This window comes from Hemitrygon akajei, chromosome 3, assembly GCF_048418815.1.
Source record: "Hemitrygon akajei chromosome 3, sHemAka1.3, whole genome shotgun sequence".
Classification (NCBI taxonomy): domain Eukaryota; kingdom Metazoa; phylum Chordata; class Chondrichthyes; order Myliobatiformes; family Dasyatidae; genus Hemitrygon; species Hemitrygon akajei.
Genome location: NC_133126.1, coordinates 36,052,109 through 36,078,248, shown reverse-complemented (window position 1 = coordinate 36,078,248; position 26,140 = coordinate 36,052,109). Strand labels below are relative to the sequence as shown.

The window sequence follows — 26,140 nt, the reverse complement described above, 5'->3', positions numbered from 1 at the left end:
GCCCACTCTAATCTCTCAGGATGCAACTCGAGCGTTTCTTTGCCTGGCTTTCTTAGTCTAATTCATCTAACACATCTATAATATTTTTCACATTGCTCTCTCCCACAACAGGATAGTCCTCCAAACTCTTTATGACCTTGTCATTATTTTTAAGAGTCGATCCTCCTTTTAAATAACTCGAACAGCAGACTTATTTTTGTGACAGAAGGTCCAAATATAGATTGTTTTTGTATACTTGATGTTTCATCAGTTCAGTGCAAACTGCAAGTTTTATTTTTGTTTACAGAGACTGGCTTTGCTAAATGGGACAAGAAACCCATACGCTGTTGAGCTTGCCTGCTCTGAATAAGTAGAGTCAATCGTTTGAGCCAAACTTTACTTGGAAATAAGTGGTGAGGCCTGCAGAAATGATCAGACTTTGAACATAACTTTAATTGATTGGGTGTCAACATCTCCAATAATCTGCTCTGGGCCCAAGAAATTGATGCAATCAAGAAGGCAGCATGCCAGGGGCTCTTCTTTGTTAGGATTGAGTGGGTTTGGTCTATCACTGAACACTCTTGCGAATTCTAGATGTACAATGGAGCGCATTCTAACTGGCTGCCTCACAGCCTGGTACCGTATGGAGGCTCTGACACAAAGGATTGCAAAAGGCTGCAAAGGGTTATAGATTCAGCTAGCTGCATTGCAGCCACAACCCTCTCCACCATTGAGGAGATCTTCAAAAGGCAGTGCCTCAGGAAAGTAGGATCCATCGCTAAGGACCCTCACCATGTCCCTACTCATTCCCACCATCAGAGGTGGTACAGGAGCCTGAAAACCCACAATGATTTAAGCACAGCTCCACCATCAGATTTCTGAATGTTTCATGAAGACTCTTTCAATATTCCTTTATTTTGCAAACTTCATTTAGTAATTTATAGTAATTTTGCCTTTACACTGTACTACTGCCAAAAAAATCATTTCATGCCATATAAGACGACGAGAGTAAACTAGATTCTGATTAGTGGGCGGATCAAAATGAGCTGTCTCAGAATCCACTGGGAACTTTGGTATGTGGTAAAACCACACCTTTACCTTTGCTCTCTGACAGCCTCTGACAGAAACTGAAGCCAACATAGTTCATTTAAATACTGAAAAATTACTGCCAGATAAAAATACTAAAAAAAATACTTCATCCAATTGAAAACACGAATATCCAGTTCAATTAGTGGTGCTAGAAAGTTTGTGAACCCTGCAGAACTTCCTCCTGCCTTTGAGTGCCTTTTTTTAAAAAAAATATAGGGCAGGGCACCTCTACAACCTACATCTCCAATCTCATCTTATTGACTGCAATACCAGACCCCAAAATAGCTTTTGTGGAAGGCATTATCCCAGAGCATCACATACTTTTCCCAACAAATACATGTAATATTGGGTCATTTTTCTCAATAAATAAATTAACGACTATAATTTTTTATTTATTTGTTTGTTTAATTGGGTTCTCTTTATCTAGTTTTAGGACTTCTGTGAAGATCTGATCACAGATGAGGACATATTTATGCAGAAATTGAGAAAATTCTACAGGGTCCACAAACTCTCTAGCACCACTGCATGTACTATTACCTTGTTGCTGTACAGTTGTCATCCAATGGACACAGCACCCAGAAGCTGATTCCTCAGAACAAATGCTGGGGAATTCATGAAAGCTCCTGTTACACTGTTAGAGCTTCGGTGGTGACTTACTGGTTATGCTTCACCACTGAACTTCGTAAGTGTCTATCAGAAAGATTAGGACTAGGTATTTGTGTCAGAGCTCAGGTCTTGGGGCAGTTAAGTTGACAGTTCTGGGTGGAGTGCTGGTAAAACCTATCAAAATCTGGCACACTATGTAGTAATACATTTTTAGCTGAGACAATGTTTGAATAAACATTGCATTGGTTAGGTTAAAAGCAAAACCTCATGTATAAACTTTTAAACATTAACTTACCTTCACAGTCCATGTACATTGTTAATTTGTCCTTTACAAATAATATCTAAATGTTAGTTAATTAAAATTATGCATATTTTAAATTATTCTGATTTACTCTAGGAATACGTGCACAAGATCATATGGTTGAAATTCTCTGGATACACCTAAGGAACACATACCAACGTTTCTCTGGGGTGAAGTTTTTCAGTTGCTGTCAGCTGAAGAAAATTCTTTTCAGTAGATAGTGAAAGGAAAGGTCATTCATAACACCATTTGAAAAGATTCCATGTTGTAGCATTGTGGATCATGCGCCATATTAGAGACAGCCTCCAGACAAATAAAAGCACTGACAACTTGAACGATGTGCTTTCCACAGTGCTCCCGTTGCTCCCATTGCTTTCATTATATCTGTGCTGAGACTGATGTAGTGGAGGAGTATCATGTATACAGCACCCCATGCCCCTGATAGCCATTCAATGAGGCAGCAAGAAATGAAAGAGTGTGCAGATGAATTGCTATCAAAAGAATAATGATGAAATTTCAGTGAGAAATCACACATCTTTTGGACACTGGCAATAACTCTCTGAAGAAAAGGTTTAGGATTCATTACCTAATGTATGTCAGCTGACTTTACATTGAATATGCTGAGGAAGCTACTTTAGAAAACCTCAGAATTCACTCATTCTCACTATTGTTGTCCATTAGGAAAGCCAAAACAAGTTTTGTTTTGGTTGATCCCAAATTTCACGTAGATTTGCATCAGAATTGGGTTCTCCAAAATGAGAATTGCGCATCTTCTACTAAAATGTTACAGGCAATTGATTGAAAGAGTCCTTCCAGATGAGGTGTCACTTCACCTGTGAGTGTGTTGGGAGTCATCTACGGTATCCTGGTGCAGCCTCTTTTATATCAGAGAAATCCAACGTAGATTGAAAGACTGCTTCCTATGCTCCTCCCTCCTGATAAAGCGGGATCTCCCAGTGGCCACACATTTTAATTCCATTTCCCATTCCAGCATGTCAGTCCATGGCCTCCTCTACTGCCACAATGGAGTCACACTCAGCTGGAGGAGCATCACCTTATATTCCATCTGGGTAGCCTCCAAATTGATACCTTGAACATCAATTTCTCAAACTTCCGATAATGGCCCCACCCTCCCACCAGCATTTCCCGCTCTCAACTTATCTCCTTTAACTGCCCATCACCTCCCCCTTCTATGGTCTTCTGTCCTCTCCTGTCCCCCTTGTCCAACTCTAACTCTTTCACCAACTGACTTCCCAGCTCTTTACTTCACCCCTCCTGGTTTCACCTACTACCTACACCTTTGTATTTCTTCCTCCCCTCCCCACACCTCCTTACTCTGACCCCATCTTGTTTCTCCAGTTCTGATGAAGGGTCTCGGCCCAAAACTGCAACAGTTTACTCTTTTCCATAGATGCTGCCTGGCCTGCTGAGTCCTCCTGGCATTTTGTGTGTGTTGCTTGGATTTGCTGCAAACCTATTTGTAACTTCTAATTCTGCTCAACTTTTCAATAGAGTGGCAACTGTCTAACAGAGGCTCGAAAGTGTTCAGGAAACAAGAAACCCGAGAACTGTAAAGCATGCTTCTGCAGGTCTAGGAAAAGCCACACCTACAGCTGGAAAACAAGTGTTGAACAGATTAGATAAAAAGAATTTGATTTATTCTTCAGCAGCTTTGTTTGCCTGAGAAACAGCACTGCAACTTGAAGTTTACAGGGGATGTCAACATCAATTCCAAGCCAAACTAAATAACAGAAGATAAGTTCTGAGATACGCAGAGAATGTCTCAGCTGCCTATTGCCTTTATGGGAATGGCAACAGGAAGATACTCAAAATGATGCAAAATTTTAACTTCCTGTGAGAAGATTCATTGCTTCAGTCATTCTGTATTTTATGATCATTTAGAGTTAAACAGTTTTATTTTTGCTACCCTATTGTTACAATGTGAATGAGGAAGCTATAAGAAAGCCAGATCATGGTCATAAACGAGATAGAGTACTGACGTGGGGTTTTGACCCGAAATGTCAACAATTTCCTTCCTCCCACCAATGCTGGTTAACCCAATGGTTTCCTCCAGCTCCAGCAGATTGTTTGTTGCTCAAGATGGGAGTACAATCTTTATAAAAACTGGAACATGACCACGTTACATAGAAAGAAACCACTCAGCCAAATATAACAGAACATTTCAAGACTGCAACCCTTTATTAGCACTGTGGAAGACAGTGAAACAACAGAGAAAAACAAACGAGAAAATCCAAGAGACACACACGCACACACCCAAATGTGGCCTCATTGTGAGACCATGGATGGACATATCTGAATTGGAATAGGAAATGGAATTAAAATAGGTGGCCACTAGGTGATCCCACTTTTTCTGGTGGGCGGACCATAGGTGCTCGGCGAAGCAGTCTCCCAACCTATGTTGGGTCTCACCAATATACAGGAGGCCACACCGGGAGTGCCGGGCACAGTATATGACCACAACAGACTCACAGGTGAAGTGTTACCTCACCTGGAAGGACTGAATAGTAGTGAGGGAGGTGGCATAGGGGCAGGTGTAGCACTTGTTCCACTTGCACGGATGAGTGCCAGAAGGGAGATCAGTGGGACGAATGAACAAGGGAGTCACATAGGGAGCAAAATCCCTGAGGAAAACAAAGTGTGGGGGTGGGGGAAGGAAAGATGTGCTTGGTATAGAAGAGAACCGGGCAGGAATAGTGCCGTCATAAGTTTGGCTAAATGATGCCAATTTAAACTAAATTTCATTTGCCTGAATATGGACTACATCCCTCAATTCCTTGCCTGTTTATGAGCCCATCTGAATGCCCATTGAACAGTTCTATCGTATCTGACTCCACCACTTTGCCTGAAAGCACATTCTGGGCAACCACCACCGTTTAAAAAAAACTTCTTCAAACTCCCCCTCTCACCTTACAGCTCTTCCCTCTAGTGTTCCGTATTTCCCCACTGGGAAACTGAGAAAGACTATCAATGCAACGTGTACCTCGCATAATTTTATGTACTTTTATCAGGTTGCCACTCAGCCTCTGATGTTCCAGAAGAAACAATCCAATTTTGTTCTGACTCTCATTCTGATCCAGGCAACATACTGGTGAACTATTTTGACATCTTGCCAATGCCTCCACATCATTACTCTGCAACAACCAGTAATGCTGTATTCCCTTGTACTGCTGGCCTTCCCAAACGCTTACATCAACCTTCTCTGGATTGAATTACTATTACCCACTTGATCACATTTCCAATACCTTGCTGCAGCAAATAACTTACTTTCTGCACGTTAAATACACTGCAAATTTTGGCATGAAGGATCAAATTTATTTGCCATATACATTTACATGTACTCAGAATTTGCAGTGGAATGTTAATACAACATGCAACAACAAACAGTATTCAACAATTATAAGTGTAAAAAATTATACAAAACAAACTTAGAGGTTAAAGGTTAAAGTACGGATATGGAATAAAAGGTGTGTAAATAACATCATGTGTTTACAATGTAAATAGCATTATAAAAAGTGCTTTGAAATGTTTACAGTGCAGTGATTGAGGTAATAGATGGGGGGAGGATAGCTAACTACAATGGTTGATCAGATTAACTGCCTGGGGGAAGAAACTTTAAAGATAGCATGAAGTGGTTTTTTTTTGTTTTAATAGCCCTATAACACATTACAGACCTTTCCTGCCCACATCTTTGTCCAGTAGCGATGGCAGACAGCAGCCGAAGACCTTTTCAGCTGACCTGACAGTTCGCTGTAGTTTTCAAATATCGTGAGAGGATGCTGCACCCTGGCAAACCACGCATTATCTGCAAATTTCTTAGATACAGCAAACCACAGAAATATACACAAAAAGAGACCCAACACTAAATCCTGGAGAATCTCATGCATTTTTTTTCCAGCAGCTAAACACCCATCAGATAAATAACCTTCACTTTCTGCAAAGAATTTATTTTGGCTTCTATCTGCCCAATTTTCTTGGATCCCATCACAGTAGTACCTCATTTGTACAAAACAGCTAAGGGCTCCATGCTAAAATTAGACAGATTGAAGATGAAGATTAAAGATTAGATTTGTCACATATACTGTCCAATGAAACATACAGTGAAATACATCATTTGTGTCAGTGACCAACACAGTCCAAGGATTGTGCTGGAGGCAGCCCACAAGTGTCTTCGCGCTTCCAGCACCAACATAGCATGCCCACAACTTACTAACTCTAACCCATAAACCCATACAGCTTTGGAATATGGGAGGAAACTGCAGCACATTGAGGAAACCAACGAAGTAACAGGTAGAACATACTAACTCTCTACAGACTAACGGAATTGAACCTGGGTTGCTGGTGCTATATAATCTGCAGATTTAAAGCATACAGATAAACAGTGATTATCTGCAATTTTGTTCTTCTACTCTATTTCTTTCCTGGTCAAAAGAGCAGTTTAATATGTAACATGACAAGAAGGAAACTCCGCCACTTTGGACTCTGGAACGTTGAGCTACCAGTCCTGCCCTTCTCGCAACCAAGTTTCTGTGACAGCTTATAATATCACTACGTCCAAGTTCTAAACTAATCTGTCTTGCCCATTATACTCTGCGTTAAAATAGATACAGACACCATTCCTGCCTTGTTCATGATCCTGGCTTGCCTCTTCTTGTTATTCAGCTTACCTGACTTAACCTTTACTTTAATCACTGCGCCCACTGAGTTACTGCTCTGGTCCCTATCCTACCATCCAACATGTTTAAATGCTTTGAGTAGTACCATCAAACCTCCCTTCAAGGGCATTGGTGTAACCTATCCTTGACAGATCCCACCTGCTCTAGAAGAGATACCAATAATCCAGGTATCAGAATCAGAATATCATTGGCATGTGTTGTTAGCAGCTTAGCAGCAGCAGTACAGTGCAATACATGATAATATAATGAAAGAAAAATAAATACCTAAATCAATTACAATAATTAGATGTGTATATTGATTAATTAAAAATAGTGCAAAAACATTAATAATACATTTTTAAAAAAGAAAAGTGAGGTAGTGTTCATGGGTTCAATGTTCATTTAGGAATTGGATGGCAGAGGGGAAGAAGCTGTTCCTGAACTGCTGAGTGTGTGCCTTCAGGCCTCGTTACTTCCTGCCTGACAGTAACAATGAGAAGAGGCCATGCCCTGGGTGATGGGGGTCCTTATTAATGGGCACTGCTTTTTTGAGGCACCACTCTTTGAAGATGTCTTGGATAACAAAGATGGAGCCGACTAAATTTACAACTTTCTGTAATTTCTTTCGACCCTGTGCAGTAGCCCCACCCCACACCAGACAGTGATGCAGCCTGTCAGAACGCTCTCCACAGTATATCTATTGAAGTTCTCAAGTGTTTTAGGTGACAAACCGAATCTCTTCAGACTCCTAATGAAGTATAGCTGCTATCTTGACTTCCCTATAACTGCATTGATATGCTGGGACCAGGTTAGATCCTCTGAGATCTTGACACCTAGGAACCTGAAACTGCTCACTCTCTCCACTTCTGATCCCTCGAAAAGGACTGCTTCATGTTCTCGTATTACCCTTCCTGAAGTCCACAATCCAAAGCCCTCTCTCCTGTACCAGCTCTTCATTCAACTGCTTCAACAAATATACTGTACAGCAAATGCAAGAGTTATGGTATGAAACTTGATACCCTGCATCTTTAGTCCTCTGTAGACTGTTTAGTAATGTGTATTCTTCACAGTAAGAAATTGTACCAAACCATAGGTTCAAACTTCTGATCCTCTCTGAACATAGAACAGTGCGACACAATGCAGAACTTTTGGCCCACAATGTTGAGCCAACCTTTGTAAACCCACTGTGCAATCAATCTATCTCTTCCTCCTACACAGCCCATAACACTCCAGTTTTCTTACATGTATGTGCACTGTTAAGAGTCTCTTAAATGTCCCTATTGTATCAGCCTCTACCACCACCCTTGGATGCATGTTCTGGGCACATATCACTTTGTCTAAAAAAGAACCTGACACCTCCCAAACACAAGAAAATCTGTAGATGCTGGAAATCCAAAACAACACGCACAAAATGCTGGAGGAATTCAGCAGGTCAGGCAGCATCTTTGGAAAAGAGTAAACAGTTGGCGCTTCACACTTCTTCAGGGCCGACACCTTCTGTAAACTTTCGTCCATTCACCTTAACAAGCTTTCCTCTGGCACTGGTATTTGCACCCTGGAAAAAAAGGCATTGGTTGTCTGCTCTATGTCTCATATAATGTTATACACCTCTGTAGTTGCCTCTCATCCTTCACACTAAAGAGGAAAAACCCTAGCTTACTCAACCTTTCCCCTTAATATTCTCCAATCCAGTCAGCACCCTGATGAAAATCTTCTGCACCCTCTCTAATGCTTCCACATTCTTCCTGTAATAAGAACTGATCACAATCCACTGTGATCTGGCTAGAGTTTTATAGATCTGCAACATAGCTCCTGAACTCAATCCCCCAATTAATGAAGGCCATCTTAACCACCCTATCAACTTATGCGACAACTTTGAGGATTCCATGGACATGGACTCCAAGATCCATTTGTTCCTCCACACTGGTAAGAATCCTGTCATTAACTTTGTACAGGTATCCCCCGCTTTTCGGAAGTTCACTTTACGCCACTTCATTTTTACGAAAGACCTACATTAGTACCTGTTTTCACTAACCAAAAGAAATCCAAAGAGAATTTGCCTTTACGAAAAAAGGCGAAAAGCAAAAATAGCGTTCAGCGTTTGATTTGCAGCAAGCCGTGATACAGGCAGCGCACACCCCGAGCAGCAAGAGTGGTGCCGCCAAGCTCCTTCCCTGAGAACTACACTCAGCATCAAGTTGCCATAGCTTTGAACTGTGTCTGTGAGCATCTGTGCTTTATCTCCATTTATTTTGTGCATCTGTTAGCAAGGTGTGTCCTAAGGTATCAGAAAAGCCTAAGAGAGCTCGTAAGAGTGTTACGCTTAGTGTAAAACTGGATGTAATTAAGCGTTTTGATTGTGGTGAACGAAATAAAGACATCGTGCATGCGTTGAACTTGCCTGCATCCACCATCCGTACTATTTACACGCAGAGAGAAAGAATCTTGAAAGCTGCCAATGTTACTATCGGTTCTGCTAGTAACAAAGTGGTTCCTGCTCTTACTATATGTTCGCGTTTATTTTAGGTTTTGTGTTATTTGGTATGATTTGGTAGGTTATTTATTGGGTCTGGGAATGCTCAAAAATTTTTCCCATATAAATTAATGATAATTGTTTCTTCGCTTTACGCCATTTCGGCTTACGAAAGGTTTCATAGGAACACTCTACTTTTGGATAGCGGGGGAAACCTGTACTTTGACTTCAGGTTTGGCCTTCCAAAGTGTACCACTCCACACTTGTCTGAACTGAATTAATCTGCCATTTCTCCACCCATCTCTACATCCTGCTAATATCCATTTCAAGTCAAGTCAAGTCAACTTTTATTGTCATTTCGACCATAACTACTGGTACAGTGCATAGTAAAAATGAGACAACGTTTTTCAGGACTATGGTGTTACATGACACAGTACAAAAAACTAGACTGAACTACGTAATAAAAAAAAGAGAAAGCTACACTAGACTACAGACCTACACTGGACTGCAGAAAGTGCACAAAAACAGTGCAAGCATTACAATAAATAATAAACAGGACAGTAGGGCATTTGTAACCTACAACAACCTTCCACACTATATACAACATCACCAACCTTCATGTCACTTGCAAACTTACTGACCAATCCTTCTACTTTCTCATCCATCTCATTTATAAAAATCACAAAGAGTTGGAATGCCAGAACAGATCCCTTCAGAACACCACTCATCCCTGACCTCCAGGCAGAATATGTTCATCTGCAAACACCCTCTGCCTTCTATGGAGAAGCCAATTTCAAATCCATGCAGCCAAGTTTCCCTGGATACCATGCCTCAACTTCTAGATGAGTGTACCACGGAGAATCCTGTGAAATGCCTTGGTAAAATCCATATACACCACATCCACCAGTCTACCTTCATCAATTTGCTTTGTCATCTCTACAAAAAAAACTCAATCAGGTTCAAGAGGAATAGGCCATGCTGACTACCCATAAGACTTGGCTTCTCCAAATGCTCATAAATCTCAGCCCTAAAATGTCTCCATTAATTAGCTCACCACTGATGTAAGAATCATTGATTATAATTCCCAGAATTATCCTGTCCCCATTACCTTTCTTGCATAATGGAACAACATTTGTCATCCTCCAAATCTCTGGTACTACTCCTGTGGCCAGGGAGGATACAAAGATCATCTGTATAGTTTTTCAGGTGCTATGCCTGTTATTTTGGCTACAAAATACCTTGTAATATGCATGTACACATTTGCAAGACAATGTAACATTAACATTTTACATTGATGAAGATGTTGCAAATTCAGCGAATACCACTTAAAGTAAAAACAGTTATCATCAGTAGGCCAGCACAGAGAAACAAAATTAACATTTCAGGTTACTGTCTTATCACCAGAATGGGAAAGAGCCATCAACTTAACACACTGAGTCTTTTTCCTCACGCAAAAGCTACTTCTAGTGTGCTTTTGGTTTTTATTTCAGATTTCCAGTATCTGCATTATTTTGCTTTTGGGCACACAGGACACATGCAGAGTAAATAGATTAAAATGTCAGTCAGAATGCTGCATTAATAATAATGCCAGTCAATACACGCTGTGAATTCTAGCTAACACCCATTTTTAACAATAATTAAACATTCACTCAGCAGGATGAAAGACTTGTCACCAGGGTTGTTTAAAGAGATCAATAACTACTTTCAGGTTAGTTGCAGATTGATTTATATCTGTATAAATGTACAACTCTTTGGTCCTTTCTGAACTTCTTTAAAGTTCAGCAGGTGCTAAAGTTCTTTTTTTGCTGACTTCAAAAGCTTCTCACAAACTAGTTTCTAGTTTAAAGCTATGCTTGTAATAAATAAAAGCAGAGGGAATAAAGAGGAAAAGAATGGGCCACAGCTGAAAGCCATATTCCCCTTATCACCCAAGATGATCAAGGAACAACACCCACATTAAAATCAATAAAGTGTTCAGGACCTCTGGACATAATGTTCAAAATCTACATCTGATCCAATCAAATGCACTCCAGCTTACAAACTGCAGACCAACTAGAAGCAAGTTGGCCTTTAATAGTGATGTCTGCTCACATTTGGGCCCCTGCCAAGACTAGCAGCCACAAAACATCTGTCTCTGTAATAATGTTTATTAGCAAGCAACACAGAATTAGCCTACTGCCTACATAAGAAGCAATGGACAGAGACACATCACAAGTTTCAATCCTTACACTATTTCCAGACTAACATCATGGACCATTGTCTTTGATCTGCCTGTACCTGCCTAGCCTCCTGTATTTCCCAACAGAGCACAATCACCAACTGTACAACCAGGATTTAGGTGGTGAGATCTCATGGTCTTGCCCTCTAGACCAGAAATGAACTGAATAATAATTGAATAATTGAAGGCAAAGCTATAGAGGGAACTTTGACCCGAGTTATCAAACAGATAAAATAACTTTGACATTGTGACACTTAGAAACTGTTCAGCTTGCTGTAAATGTTAAAAAAAATTGGGGAAATTAAATTTTAGCTGTTTATTAAATCACGAATATAAAACTTAAGTCAAGAAAAAGATACTAACTTTATCATCCTTGTTCCACAAACTGAGCAAAGTAATCTGATCTGCTGTGACCCAATAACAAACAAGAGAAAATATGTAGATGCTGGAAATCCAAGCAACTCACACAAAATGCTGGAGGAACTCAGCAGGCCAGGAAGCATTTATGGAATAGAGTACAGCGTTTTGTATGATCTGCTCTGACATAGGGTAAAAAAGACTGAACACTTTTCTCAACCACTCCACATCAGCATTTATTCTCTACACAAGCCCTTCCCCATCTTTCAGCATCTAAATCTATTATCATTCTTCATTCTATTCTTCCAGATTTTCCTTCAGGCTCCACTTAAATGTGTCCATACTATTCAACTCAACCACTCCCTATGAAAGCAAGTTCTACATTCTCTCCACTCTTCTAGTTAAAGAAGCCCCTTCTAAATGCCTTCCAGATTGGTGACCAGCTTATAATGATGGCTTAGAACATGGCACCCAGAAATTCAAGCAGCATGAAAAGTGTGGTCAAATCAAGGTTCAATAAAAGATTAGATACCTTAAACATTTTTCAATTCCATTCTACTAGAAATAAGCTCCAGTGATTTTTTTTCCTCCCCAATGGCCCTGTTGACATGTGGGACCATTCTTAATACCGAATGTATAGGAACAGTCTTGTCTCACCATCTCACCCACACTCTCACTTTCCAAGTAACAAGTTATTTCTCTCCACGCCTTGTGACACATCAGGCTGCAATCTTTCTTTTACATTTGTCTGTGATTTTTTTTTTACAAGGCTGAGTTGCTAGTTCGACAGTCAATCCAGCATGGATGGAAGACAGGACCCCTCACCTCGAAATCTGTTGCAGATGCCACTATACCACTGGCTGGCAAGTAACAAGTGATCTCCCTATACTTCCAATCAAAATGTATAACCTGGCAGGTATCTATGTAGCCATTGTTCATTTGTCAAGCTACGGATATATTAACAAAAAACACAGAATGCTGAAAATACTCAGCTGGTTACCAAACAGCGGAAAGAGAAACAGTCAATGATTCATGCCCATGGCCTTTGTCACAAGGTGAAATAGACAGGCAGGGAAAAAATGTTAAGGAATATTAAGTTCTTTCATCATTATAGAGTAGCATCTAAATAACAACTGCACAGATAAAGTTGAAGGTTCTGTAATAGGATTTGTTTCCCTCATGTTTAGTATTCCAAATTTAAATCTCTTTCCTGTATAATTTTCCAAAGTAATTTTTAATGACTGACAATTTCTATCTCATTCAAGCTCTTGACGGATGCTTTTCTTTTCCTAGTCTCTCATCCAGAGACAGAGAAGCAGTTTCAGTGACAGGTTACTATCGATGCAATGCTCCTCAGACAGGATGAAGAGGTCAATACTCCCCAATGCCATTAGGCTTTACAATTCTACCGCCAGGACTTAAGAACTTTTTAAAAGCTATTATTAATGCTTTTTGAGACGGTGATTTAGATGCATATCATATTTTTTTTTACTGAGTTAAGTATTGTATGTAATTACTTTTGCTACAACAAGTGTATGGGACATTGGAAAAAAAGTTGAATTTCCCCATGGGGATGAATAAAGTATCTATCTATCTATCTATCTAAATGTACGTTCAACAGCAAATGGATAATCACCAAGAGGTAACAACTTTTCTGCCTCCCTGTAAATCTTTATGTATATTTATTGGTGTACTGAAGAGCAAGCTATAATTTTATTTAAACAATTAAAACACCTCATTGTTCTATCATAATCTTAACATGTTAAGTAACACACACAAAACGCTGGAGGAACTCAGCAGGCCAGGCAGCATCTATGGAAAACAGTACAGTTGACGTTTTGGGCCAAGACCCTTCAGCAGGACTAAAATGACAACATGTTCACCGAGTCTCTGGAGCCAAGTACAGCCTCTGGGCAGAACTGAGCTCATCTCACAGTGGAATATTACAACTGATTTCATTGCAAAAAGAAAAAAAAATGCATTATATAGCTCTTCAATTTTGACTTCAGGTTGTCACAAATGCTCCACAACTAATTAAATTTTCTGTACATACCCATCTTCTCAATGCTGCTTCCAATTTGCACAAAGGGAACAAGGATGGTTAGATAACTAGTTCACCCTGAAATCTCTACTAGGTTATAAGATTGAAATAAATATTCTGCATTGAATAGTTTCATAATATTCAGTACATTCTTCTGGAAGAGAATTCAGAACCTCAGCCAATGTTTCAGCCAAAAAAAAAATCACTTCTGCCAATGCAGCAATCTCTTAGAACTGCACATCAGTCCAGATTTAAATCTGGATTCAAATTTACAACTTACTGTTTCAGATGCAAGTGTTTCCTGAACTAAACTAAATAACACTCAAGTATCAGTTGAGTAAATAAACATTTTATTTTTACTCGATTGACACCCAGTGAAAGTTTAGAATTACCGTAGATGTCGGATTATAAGCTGCTACTTTTTTCCCACATTTTGAACAGCTTTGAACTCTGCGGCCTTTAATACGGTGCGGCTAATGCATGATTTTTTTCATGCCGCCAAAAACATTTTGCCTCGTAACAGTAGACCAATAAAATTGATGAGTAGTTCACAGAGGTCCAATGAAATTGTACGATAAATCAAGCGCACTTTCACAATTAAATTATTGTAAATCAGTCATTTGTACTCACCCTCATCAACATGGAAAACACTCGAAGAAAAGCATTGTGCTGCCTTTATGGCAGTTATTTAGTTTATAATATTTTCGCTTAGTAATTCATTTTCTAGTTAAAGTTAGAAGTGTTTTAACTATATTTGTTTTCTGTACTACATCGCGGGATGCTATGACGTCACACCCGGTTTCGCCGCGTCTTGTGGGAAAATGCCGGTTTGCGATAAACGGGAAGGCGGGGGGCGAGCGGCATTACGCGAGCGGCATTGGATCTGAGCGAACGCTGCTTTTAAGTTAAAGGCGATCAATAACTTTTCCTGGTAGGCTGCAGTATATATATTTTTTACCAGTTGTTAGGAGATATTGGAATGTTGTTCAGTAAAAAAGTATACGCAACGTATATTTAAAAGTAGCCGCGTTACAGGCACGGTTCGAAAAAAAGCATTTGCAATATGTATTTGTTTATGTTACCATATGGATTTAATTAAAAGTTAAAAAATCCTCACGTGTAATATCTTTCTGTGTAAATATCTCATATTACAACGTGGGACACCTGCGGCCGAAAATCCGGTGCAGCCTAAAATCCGGTGCGGCCTGTACAAGTAAAAAATTGATTTTCTTTCTAAAATTAGAGCCAGCGGCTTTTAATCAGGTGCGCTCTGTAGTCCGGAATCTACGGTATGTTGATTTTTGAGAAAATCTGAACATACTAACCATGTATTATGTATTCAGAGGAGACTAACACTCTTGTTCTAAGAACATTTATGAAGTATAGTCACAGAAGTGTTAATACAAAATAAGACCCTGTCTTCACAAAAAAAATTACTTAACTTGACCCCTCTACTCAAAATTGTGGCAAGTATACACACCAGTAAATTCTTCACAGATGCTAGAAAATACATGAGACTTGAAGAATTCATCATAAGTCTTAGATTTATGGCATGTTAGAAACTATTAACACTTTCATTGAAATATCTTCCCACTTGCCATTTTTATGAAATCATTCGTAATATTTTGAACAGTTTAATATTTCTGCTAAAGCAGCATCCACCAGAATGTTCCATCATTTTTATTGACATAACTTGAAATCCTAATCTGTTTTAAATAATGATGATAAATGCTTTTAGAAGAAATGCATTTACCATTTGAAACAAAAAGTATGGCAAAATAGTTAAATTACTGTAGCAATTACCTTTGCTTAATACTATTAATCAACAATAAAATATTCATAGAGATTATTTCTGGTTTAACAGAACCACGAATGCAAAGATGGAACTTACAACGTTCAAACTATATATTATTTCAGTGCCACAATCAAATTATTTAGTCACAAGTATGGTGGCAGGCAAACAGATTAATACTAATTGTCTATTTTGGTCAGATAACACAAGTCAAGAAACAAAAATGTTCTCAATTTGAATAAAGCTCCTAGGAATTCCATTTCAGCTTAACAAAAACATAACTAATGCATAGTCCAAACATGCTCCATTATAACAGGTAACAAATCAGTATTTAACTATGTCAAAACAAACTGATTCCTTTGCCAGATGTTCTTTCCAATAGAAAAATTAAAGGAACACACTGACACACTTTAAATGGCTCAGTATTTTAAAACAGAGAAAGCACATCCAGAAGTGAAGTACTACCACCACAAGAACACCAGAAAATAGGAGCAAAGTAAGCCATCATGCCCCTCTACTGTGGCTTACACTGCCCCTTCATTCAATAATCAAGGTGGTGATCATGGTGGCCTTAATCCTACTTCGGTGTCTGTTTCCTGTATCACTCTATTCCTCAACCTTTCAAATATTTAACTCATTTTCACCTTAAATATAGTTAATGTCCAGGCCTTCACCACTCTCTGGGGCAGAAAATTCTAGAGATTCTCTTGCCTTTGAGAGATTTAATTCCTACGCGTCTCAGATTTAATTTACTGGCCCCCTATTTTTCAACTATGTCACTTTGTTCACGGCTTTTCTCTTGCTAGTAAAAACATCTCAACATATGAACCTGTCAAGCCAATTTGGGATCTGGTCATGCCTCAATCTTTTAAACTCCAAAGAACATAGACCCAACAGGAGAATGCAACAGGAAACTGCAATTACATACTGAAGAACAAGTTCTTCAAAATATGAGTATTATGAAATTTGTGTCAAGTATCTTTGGTACTTATTTCTGTAAAATGACTTTTCAGTTCTCCATCACGTCTACCTTATATTGCTTAATAAATATTCATTAATGGAGTCAGACATTCTGTAGAGTCCGAGAAGCCTGCAACCCTGGAGGCCTGCAAAAAGACTGTCGCATTCCTGCTGATCAAAAGAAACTTGATGTTCAGACCAATCCCACATCCCAGTTTACAGGTTTGTAACCTCATCTCTCATGAGGTACAACTTGACCTTATTTGGATATCTTTGAAACATATCTGAAGGAAAATTGCTGCCTTCACTAAGTTTTCAGGCAGAATTTCAGACACCCACCACCGAATGAAAACATTTTCCTTGGCCCTTAATTACATTAAATGAATGTCTCTTGTTGTTGATATCAGCTCTAGGGGGAAATGGGTCCTTTATAAACATCCTAACTAAGCTTCATTGACTTGTATAGTTCAATTAACATCTCCCTTCAGTCTCTCATGTTCCAAAGAAAACAACCCTTGTCTAGACAAAATGGTGACCAGAACTGTATGCCATACTCCATCCATGCTTTAACTGTATTTTAATCATTCTTACATTTAATGCCTAGTCTGTATGCCTGCTCAACCATGTTCTCCACTCGTCCTGCTATTTTCTGGTATCTACAAACAAGCAATCAGTTCCAGATATTCCAAATGCATCTCAGTATCACACTGTTTATTGTCTATTCCTTTGCTAATGTTACCCTCTCCAAACAACTTGTTGTACTTCTCCATATTCAATTCTATTTGCCATTTGTCTGCCCACCAGATCAGCTCTTAATTGTTTTCCTCCTACTGTCTATAGACTCCACAGCCAACATTTGCATCATCTGAAAACTTGATAGGTTCTATATTCAAGTTGAAACATAGAAAAAACACAAGACCTGCACTTATGCATGGTCAAACTGCTTAATAACCTTACAAATCTTTAAAACCCGTTCTTTGCTTTCTAAAACAACTAGAGTTGCATGTAGTTCTGTGCTTCTTGCTCAGTAAACATCCCTGTAATAAAGAGAAAAAGAATTGTTACCATAGATATTAGGTCAGAAATAAAATCTGCAGTAATCAAAGGCTGATACCACAGAAAATACTGTATTTCAACCTTCCAAGGTTCTTCACCATAATGTGTGCAATCCATTATTTTATTGTTCACCTATCTTCTTACACATGCTGGTCAAGTTGTCATGCAGCCTTCCTCGGGGCAATGGTCAAAAGGATTATGAATTGGCCTACAGCCAATTAAAATCTGTAGAAACATTGTTCACTGTTGCTCCCACATATGATCTTCATAGCCCCCTTGTTCTGAATAATCGTCCTGATAATTCTTCGCTACAAGCTTTTAATATGATGTGTGCACCTTCTCTCAGAACAAATAAAAAGGAACTCTTTTTGCATCTCATGGTCTAATGTATCTGCATAGTTCTCTGGCCACCAGACTGTTTCTGTGATATGTACATTCATTATTCAGAGTATATCAGGCTCTTTGCCCACTACTGTCAACTTACTACGAGCCACTGTCAACTTACTGTGATGACATCATAACATAGCCCAGAACAACAAGAGCTATCCACTTTACTTAGGAAGCTAATCAATGAACTAACAGAGTGCTGATATTACAGGAAAATAACCCCCAAGAGCTTCAGAAAACCATCAAACAAAAATTCATGCTGTGCCACATTGGGGATTCTGGAGTAGACTGAGACCTCAGTTTAAAGAAACGAGTTTCAAGTGTCTCAAAGTTTTTAAAATAAAGCTTAAAGTGAGGAGGCAAAGCAGCTCAATGGCTTTTATCAGAACACAATCATTTATTAATTCTCTTTTTCATCACGATCACTTTATTAAAGTTGCACAACCTAAGTAAATCCATATGTTATTAATAGAACAAGTAAATCTTGATTGTTGTAGCTCCTATGTACAAGGATACCTCTAATGGGATTCCAGCTGGCTTGATGTCTAAAATCACTTTTATATCTCTGCAACAATCTATATTGAGGAATATTCCGATTTTAAGATTAAAGACTTTACATTAACTTTAAATTACATTCCTGGCTATTTTTTTCACGTAGATTTTAATGATCAAGCAGAAAGGACTACAGTTGCAAAAACCAACAAAAAAACATTAATTTGCTATTCTAACTCTTCTTGGTCTTTTGGTAGTTAAATGTACAGATCATTTCTGCCCTCGAGTAATTTCTAGTCTAACCAATTAATTAGCAAATCCCAATGCCAATTAATATATTGCCACATGACAATCGCTATCAAGAGAAAGCATTCACGCCACAAACAGATTACATGCCTGATTGTATTCATTTAGCTGGATTTATAACAAGCAATTTATTGCCATTCTACCAAAAAAAAGATGACTGATAATCTAGAGGTAGAGTAGGGGGAGAAGAGGGCTTTGCTTCTAGCTTCTACCCTGCCCTGAAATTCACTTGATCCATCTCTGACACCTGCCTCCTCTTTCTCAATCTCTGTCTTCATCTCTGGAGACAAACTGCCAACTGACAACTTTTATAACCTACCAATTCCCACAATTATCTTGACTTTTCCTCTTCCCTCCCCATCTCCTGTAATAATGCTATTCCCTTTCCTCAGTTCCTTCATCTCCACCCCATCTGTTCACAGGGTGCATCTTTCCTTTCCAGTACATCAAAGAATGAGGTTTCCCTTCCTCCACCATTGATGCTGCCCTCACCCAAATCTCCTTCATTTCCTGAATGTCTACACTCACCCCATCCTCCTGCTGCCTTAATGTAGATAAGTTCCTCTTGTTCCCATTTATACCTCAGGAACCTCCACATCCAACACCTCTGCAACTGTCCCCATCTCCAAAGGGATCCTACCACCAAACACATCTTTACCTTCCCCCCTCCGTCCCCATTTCCGCAGAGACTGCTGCCTCCGCGATTCCTGGTTCATTTGCATCTACCGGCACTTATCCCCGCAAGCAATAAAAGTGCTACACCTGCCCATTCACCTCCACCCTCACTTACATCCAGGGCTACAGACAGTCCTTGCACGTGATACAACACTTCACCTGCAAATCTGCCAGGTTTGCCTATTTTGTTCAATGCTCACGATGCAGCCTCCTCTGTATTGGTGAGACCTGTCGTAAACTGGGGGACTGCTTTGGCAAGCACCTCCGCTCCATGCGCCAAAAGCAGAACTTCCTGGTGGTCAGACAATTTAATTTCTTTTTAAATTTAATTTAATTCCCTTTCCAGTTCCGACATGTTGACCCATGGCCTCTTCTTGTGCCATGATGAGGCCACCTTCAAGGTGGAAGAGCAACATTTTATACTCTTGGGTAGCTCTAACCGGTGGCATGAATATCAACTTCTCTTTCCAGTTTAAAAAAATTCCCTCCCCTTTTCTTCTATTCTGCACTCTGGGCTCTTACCTCTTCTCATGTGCCTACACCTCCCCTTTCCTTTCACCTATGGTCCACTCTCCTCTCCTATCAGATTCATTCCTCTCCAGCCCTTCACCTTTCCTAGCCACCTGGCTTCACCTATCTCCTAGCTATCCTCCTTCCTCTCCCCCACCTTTTTATTCTTGCGTCTTTCCCCTTCCTTTCCAGATGTTTTGGGTCTCGGCCCAAAACATCCAGTTTATTCATTTCCATAGATGCTGCCTGACTTGTTGAGTTCCTCCAGCATTTTGTGTGTGTTGCTTCAGATGTGGGCCTGTTTCTTCTAAGAAACTAGATTCCTCAGGTTTTCACTTGCCTGAAATATTCAGACGAAATGTTGCTCAAAGTTCTATAAAAATCAAGAGCCTATACCATTTTCAGCAGTTAAAACTAATAAGAAAATAATCATGTACTTGAATAGATCTGTATCTCACAGCAGCACACTAAGGAACTTGTATATTTATCCAATCCCAAGATCTTCCCAGCTAAATTCATGAGCAGTTGAAACCTGCATTAAAGTTTCTCCGCAAGGTAGTTGGACAGGACAACATTTGCAGTTTCCTAGGAATGTGCACCCGCACAGCAGAACCTTCGCACATGACCTCAACACCAGTGGCTGCTCATTGGAGAGAGTTTCACAGACTGGAATAATTGTACGGTCGTGATTACAATAGCTCATTTTGTGACAGTCACAGGAACAGAAGGGTGCAAACTCGTGGCAGTCAGTTTTATTTTAAGTGCTCTATTTTTAATGCATTAATAACCATGACCCTCCCCAATTCAATTATTGTACCAGTAATACAAGTGTGCAAAATATAGATGTTACTGATTTTAAAAAAATCCTTTCAAACGCAATTCTTCAGTGATCTTGAGGATTTCTAAACTGCAACAAACTATCTTTCCTATGCAACTCACACAAATTGCTGGAGGAACTCAGCAGGCCAGGCAGCATTCATGGAAAATACAGTCAACGTTTCAAGCCGAGACCCTTCAGCAGGTTACCAGGGATAAAGTTCCTCTTGTCCCCACCTACCACCCTCCCAACCAGCACACAATTCTCTAGAACTTCCATCATCGCCAAAGGGATCCCAGCAACAAGCACATCTTCCCCTCTCTCTCACCTCATTTTCTGCTTTCCACAGGGATTGCCCCTTACGCAACTCCCTTGTCCATTCATCCTTCCCCACTTACCTTCCTCCTGGCACTTACCCTTGCAAGAGGAACGAGTGCTACACCTGCTCCTACACTTCCCCCCTCACTACCATTCAGGGCCCCCGAACAGTCCTTCCAGGTGAGGCTACACTTCACCTGTGAGTCTGTTAGGGTCAGTGCTCCTGGTGTGGCCTCCTGTATATCGGTGAGACCCGACGTAGATTAGGAGACTGTTTCACCGAGTACCTACACTCCGTCTGCCAGAAGAAGCGGGATCTCCCAGTGGCCACCCAGGTTATCTTAATTATGTTGCATTAAATACCATTACATCTCCTGCTGTGTATTGTTGCACAATGTTGTTTATCAATCACTGTCTTAGATTTCATATTTTACAACTGCCTTTATTTACCTTTATCTTCTCAGTTCCTATTCTATCTATGCAGTATAAAAAGTTTACAGTGCTTTGGAAAAACAATCACATGCACCCTTTCCCCTTGAATTCACCCAAGGATTTTCCCCCAGATCTTTCATGATATATTACACAGTGTCTGATTCCACCTTAATCTGCTTTACATCTCCTTGCATGCATCTAAATCACATAAGTAGCGATCTAGTGACCAGACTGAAAAATAAAATCAACAACTAAACACTCAGCAAGTTGTGACCCTTATTCCTGCCCCTCAGGTCAGTGTCTCACTTTGAGCCTAATAAAATGGTAAAGTGTGAATTATCTATTGAGTCCATTAACCTGTGGTTGTAATGATGGTCATCTCCCTCTAACATTACCCACAATGTCAATCTACTGAAATACATAATCACCCTTTTATCACCCCTAGCTTCTATTCATAACAGTCAAATCATTGAAACAGCATTTAGAGGCATAGACAATTGAGCTCCAGACTCTAGTTCAAATGCTGCAATGGGAAATATAAATGCACATAGTTGGGGGGAAAAAAATTGAATTGAAGAACTATGAAACCACAGGTTTGTCATGAAAACCTATATGTCTCACTGACACTCCTCTATTTCTAGACCCACACTGCTTCCCCGGTCCAAAGCCAATCAGGAACAGTCAGTAAACACTGGCCTTGCCAGTAAAGTCCACATCACAAAGTTAAGAATACTAGCATTATTATATTCAATCTCCCACCCTCCATTGTCTATTACAAACTAATGCCCATAATTCCAATCTGCACGCTCGCACTCACCTGAACAAATCTGATAATTCTATTTTCACTCCTGTTGTTCAGGTCACCTATGTAAGTTAGTAAGTTAAATACTTTCCTTTCCTTTACCTAACTGCTAGATCCAGATTTTGATTTGTTGACTGGAATATAGTCATCACCGAGAAAAGTATACAAAACAGCAAAACTAGTTAAAAATAGCAGAATGGTAATTCACAACCAAAATATACGTTACTGCAATTTTATGTACGCTTGTCGAGTTTAAATACATTCCATTCTCAGTGTTTCTCATAGCAAGTCCTACTTAGTAAAGCCAAGTTTAGCGTAATCTTGAACTTGCTTACCACAAAGCATATAAAGTTAATTGAAGTATTATGGAAATATTTATAACTAGAGATTCTATCTACAATAAAATCTAACGCAACCCTTCAATCTGCCTTCAGCTCTGCAGCTTCGGAACAAAGACAAGCAGAGCAACAGCGACTACACTGACTCGGAAGGAAAAATGCTATGAATAATACAACACCAAGCCAAACATTATACATATATGTTGTACCACAAAACTTCATGACTAATTACACAGATTAATCTGGGAAGCCAATGTTAAAACAACGTACCTTTAATTATTGTCCAGCCACTCATGAAAAACTTAACACTGAGTATTGTGCAGTACTAGCAACACAAGAAGACATGAACATTAAAGTATCTAAAGTCATTTACTCAAATATATTATGTATATATAAGCATCCTCAAAACAAATAAAGAGCAAAATCAGTACATTCTTGAAATGATTTGAAAGGCTTATTTTAAAATAATCATATTTGCACCTACATTGTTGAAGTCCTCACAGAGTTTAAGCATACATTAACAAAATTCCAGAACCTCTACCATAGAAACATATAATGCTCCTCCAATCAGGGAAGGATGCTTTGTTTCCTGCCTGAGAGGCTGGATGTAGAAGCAAGTAGATAAATAATATTTACAGCATTTGAATTACCTCATTCAAAGCAATCACCAAATCTTCCAATAACCTTTGTTTTGCTTTGTTTAAAGGACAAAAACCCTTTAAAAATAGTACTATAGAGATGCAAGTTTATTTAAATTTTTTCCACATGGAAAGAAATCATGGCAGATATAGATGAGGAAGATCAATTTCCCCATCTTGCAGCTTCCATATAAAATAAACTTAGCTATCTCCCACCATGGCATTCAAAATTTATTCAAAGAACTTGAAGATTTTTGCCTCCAATTTCATATCCAGGAATGTAATTAATGTGATTCATTATCTTATGAAAAAAATGACCCAAGACTTTCATTTTCCAATTATTCATTTAATAGATTTCCCTGCCCTATTATCTATCATGCTTCAGTTCTGCTTTTACAGTGAAATTGCAATGTGCCTAAAACTTCCATTGTGGACTAAATAAGGAATTAGTTTTCTTGATTCTTCTCTTCCGCAGAACAAGTATCACTTTAAATCTTTTTTGAACTGAGTAAGCACAGTTGTACTCCAACATCTTTCGATTTAAAATTCTATTCAGCGGAGAAGTTCAGAATTCAATTTACTTCACTGATCATGAACAGTGTCAAGATTAACAAAGCTGCCAGGTTTCTCAATTAATTCAACATTACATAGAGCACTTTCATTTTCCATGCTCTCCCTTATGCTTAAATGCATTAGATTTCATCTGCCATTGTTCTAGTCTTTTGTGGTCGATGCTCTCCTGAACTACCTCCCCTAATTCAGCTGTTCCTTTTAGTCTGCACCATCTGCTAATCCACGATAAGATTCTCAATCCAAGCCCTCCCTATATTGAAATAATAGGATCGAAGCACCAATTTCTGGGACATTCAGTTATAACTTACTCCTGCTGGGTAATGATTTGTTTGTACCCTCAACTTCTTAAAATCTTATCCGAGACATTGAGCTTTAATAGTATCTTTTTGTGCACAACCTCGGTCAAGGTACATCAATAACAGGGAACTATCCATCTGGAAATTGGAAAATAAACCTGGAATGCAGCTTTCTTCAAACCCACACAGGGTGTTCTCCTTCAAAGACTATATAGTCTGCAGGTTACCAAATTATTAAATGATGAAGTTTAAGCATTTCGTGCCAATCTCAGTTTGTTTTCCCACTGAGCCACAACAATAAAAAAAAATGGAAACAGTATTTTGCAAACAATGATTCTTTGCAAGTTTGCATTGACAATCACATCTGTTGGTTTCATCTGACACTCCAAATATTCATCCATATTATTCAAACTAGCATAATAGCACAAAGCACTCTCACACGCATCAATCTGCTGTTAACTTTATCTGTAGTCTGTGTTGCCCCGTTAGAGCTAAAAATCTTGCGTAGAACGTATCAATATGATCCTAAAAGCACTTTACACAAATAGCTGAATTTTCATATTTTATTCATATAAAAATTTAAAGTTGCAATATTTAAAACTAACTCATGCTCTCCCAATAATATTCCAAAGAGTCGTCAAGATACTGCCCTCAAATCCTGTTTGGAACGACTTTTAAAATCTACTCCAATCTGTTCTGAAAATCTGACCGAAGAAATAAATGCCAACATTCTTAAACAAAGAATCCTGTGAAAACATGCCAACTTTTGCACAGAAGGGAACAAAAACGGCGGCTGTAAAAAAAAACTTAAATATCGCATATTAAACGTTTCATAAGTTAATATTATGAAATTAAATTAGATTTAAGTTTATTTAGTTGAGACCTCGCACTTAAAAGGCGAATGGCCTCGTTTTAAAAAAAATATTGAGTGAAATGCACTAAACTAGCGCACACTGTTAATGCGATTTTAAATCCTATCTGCAGAATGTTCGCCTTGCCATCTTCCGCACCCCCACCCCCACTTTACCTGCGGATGCAGTTGCCTTGGTAACAGGCTGTCCCCTAGAGTCTGGCACTAGCGGCTGCTCCACCTCGGCTCGCCAGCTTTCGGCTGCAGCGGCTGCATCCCCGCCAGTAACTACCGCCCTTGCCTGCGGACCGCTGTCAACACTCCAGTCCGCCTGCTCAGGCTCCTCTCCTTCGCTCCACTGTCCCTTTGGAAACGGCTGGACGAAAGGGTTGCTCGCCATGGTGGAAGGATGGACTGCAGGGTGGTGCGTATTTTTAAAGAACTTGGTCTCTTTGTGCAACTGTTCACACACTCCTAATCCCCGCCTCTCAGTCCGGAGCTTGTACGCATGTGAAAATGGCTTGTTTGGTTCAAGGTTTCTACCCTGACGTCAGCTGTGGGAGGATGAACTGAAAGATTGAAGTGGATGCTGGGAGTCATTCTCGTTATAACTAAATCTAAATGTTCATGTTTTGTGTTTTCTTTAAAGAAAGCTTAAAGGTGATAAATGAATTTCAGATTATTGAAGCAATACAATGGCTTAACTTGTATACTTGGCTGTACAAGAAGTTGCTTGCGTATAAATAATTTAACAATTCAGTTACCTAACCGAAGCCCAGATAATCATTGTTTAACGTCTTTCCTTGAGGATTGAAAATTAGCCGTATTTTATTATATGCACATTACATTTCATGCCCCACCCATCAGAACTAGTCTAGTGGAATTTTGACGGGAATAAGAGATACGCCCTTTGTAGCCTTCTTTTGTCTGGGTGGAGTTTTTTTAAATTCCCTTCACCACATATCTAGGTGGAAAGTTCAAGGAACGAAACCATCTTACATTTTCCTTTTCGGACCTTTGCAATGTTCATGAACTGCAATAAATATGGCTGCATTGAATTAAAAAAAACTAGAGAATTTATTTCAATTCCCATTCTTAAACCCTCCTCCTCCCCACCCCGACAAAAAAAAAGACTTGTCAGTTTCCTATTAAAATATTCAT

The 26,140-nt window shown here is 39.3% G+C and overlaps 1 protein-coding gene across 5 annotated transcripts in view; it reads right to left on the bottom strand.

The window, feature by feature from the left end:
* rtn1a (reticulon 1a) overlaps nucleotides 1–25,509 on the bottom strand; it is a 190,734-nt gene extending 165,225 nt beyond the window's left edge. For 2 of the 5 annotated variants that reach the window (XM_073039559.1, XM_073039560.1), the window contains exon 1: nucleotides 25,157–25,509. In XM_073039559.1, coding sequence (XP_072895660.1) covers nucleotides 25,157–25,379 — 223 coding nt within the window. In that variant the 5' untranslated portion in view covers nucleotides 25,380–25,509. The remainder of the gene's footprint in view (nucleotides 1–25,156) is intronic. The other 3 variants (XM_073039561.1, XM_073039562.1, XM_073039563.1) reach the window with 3 other exon arrangements.
* Nucleotides 25,510–26,140: the final 631 nt, after the last annotated feature.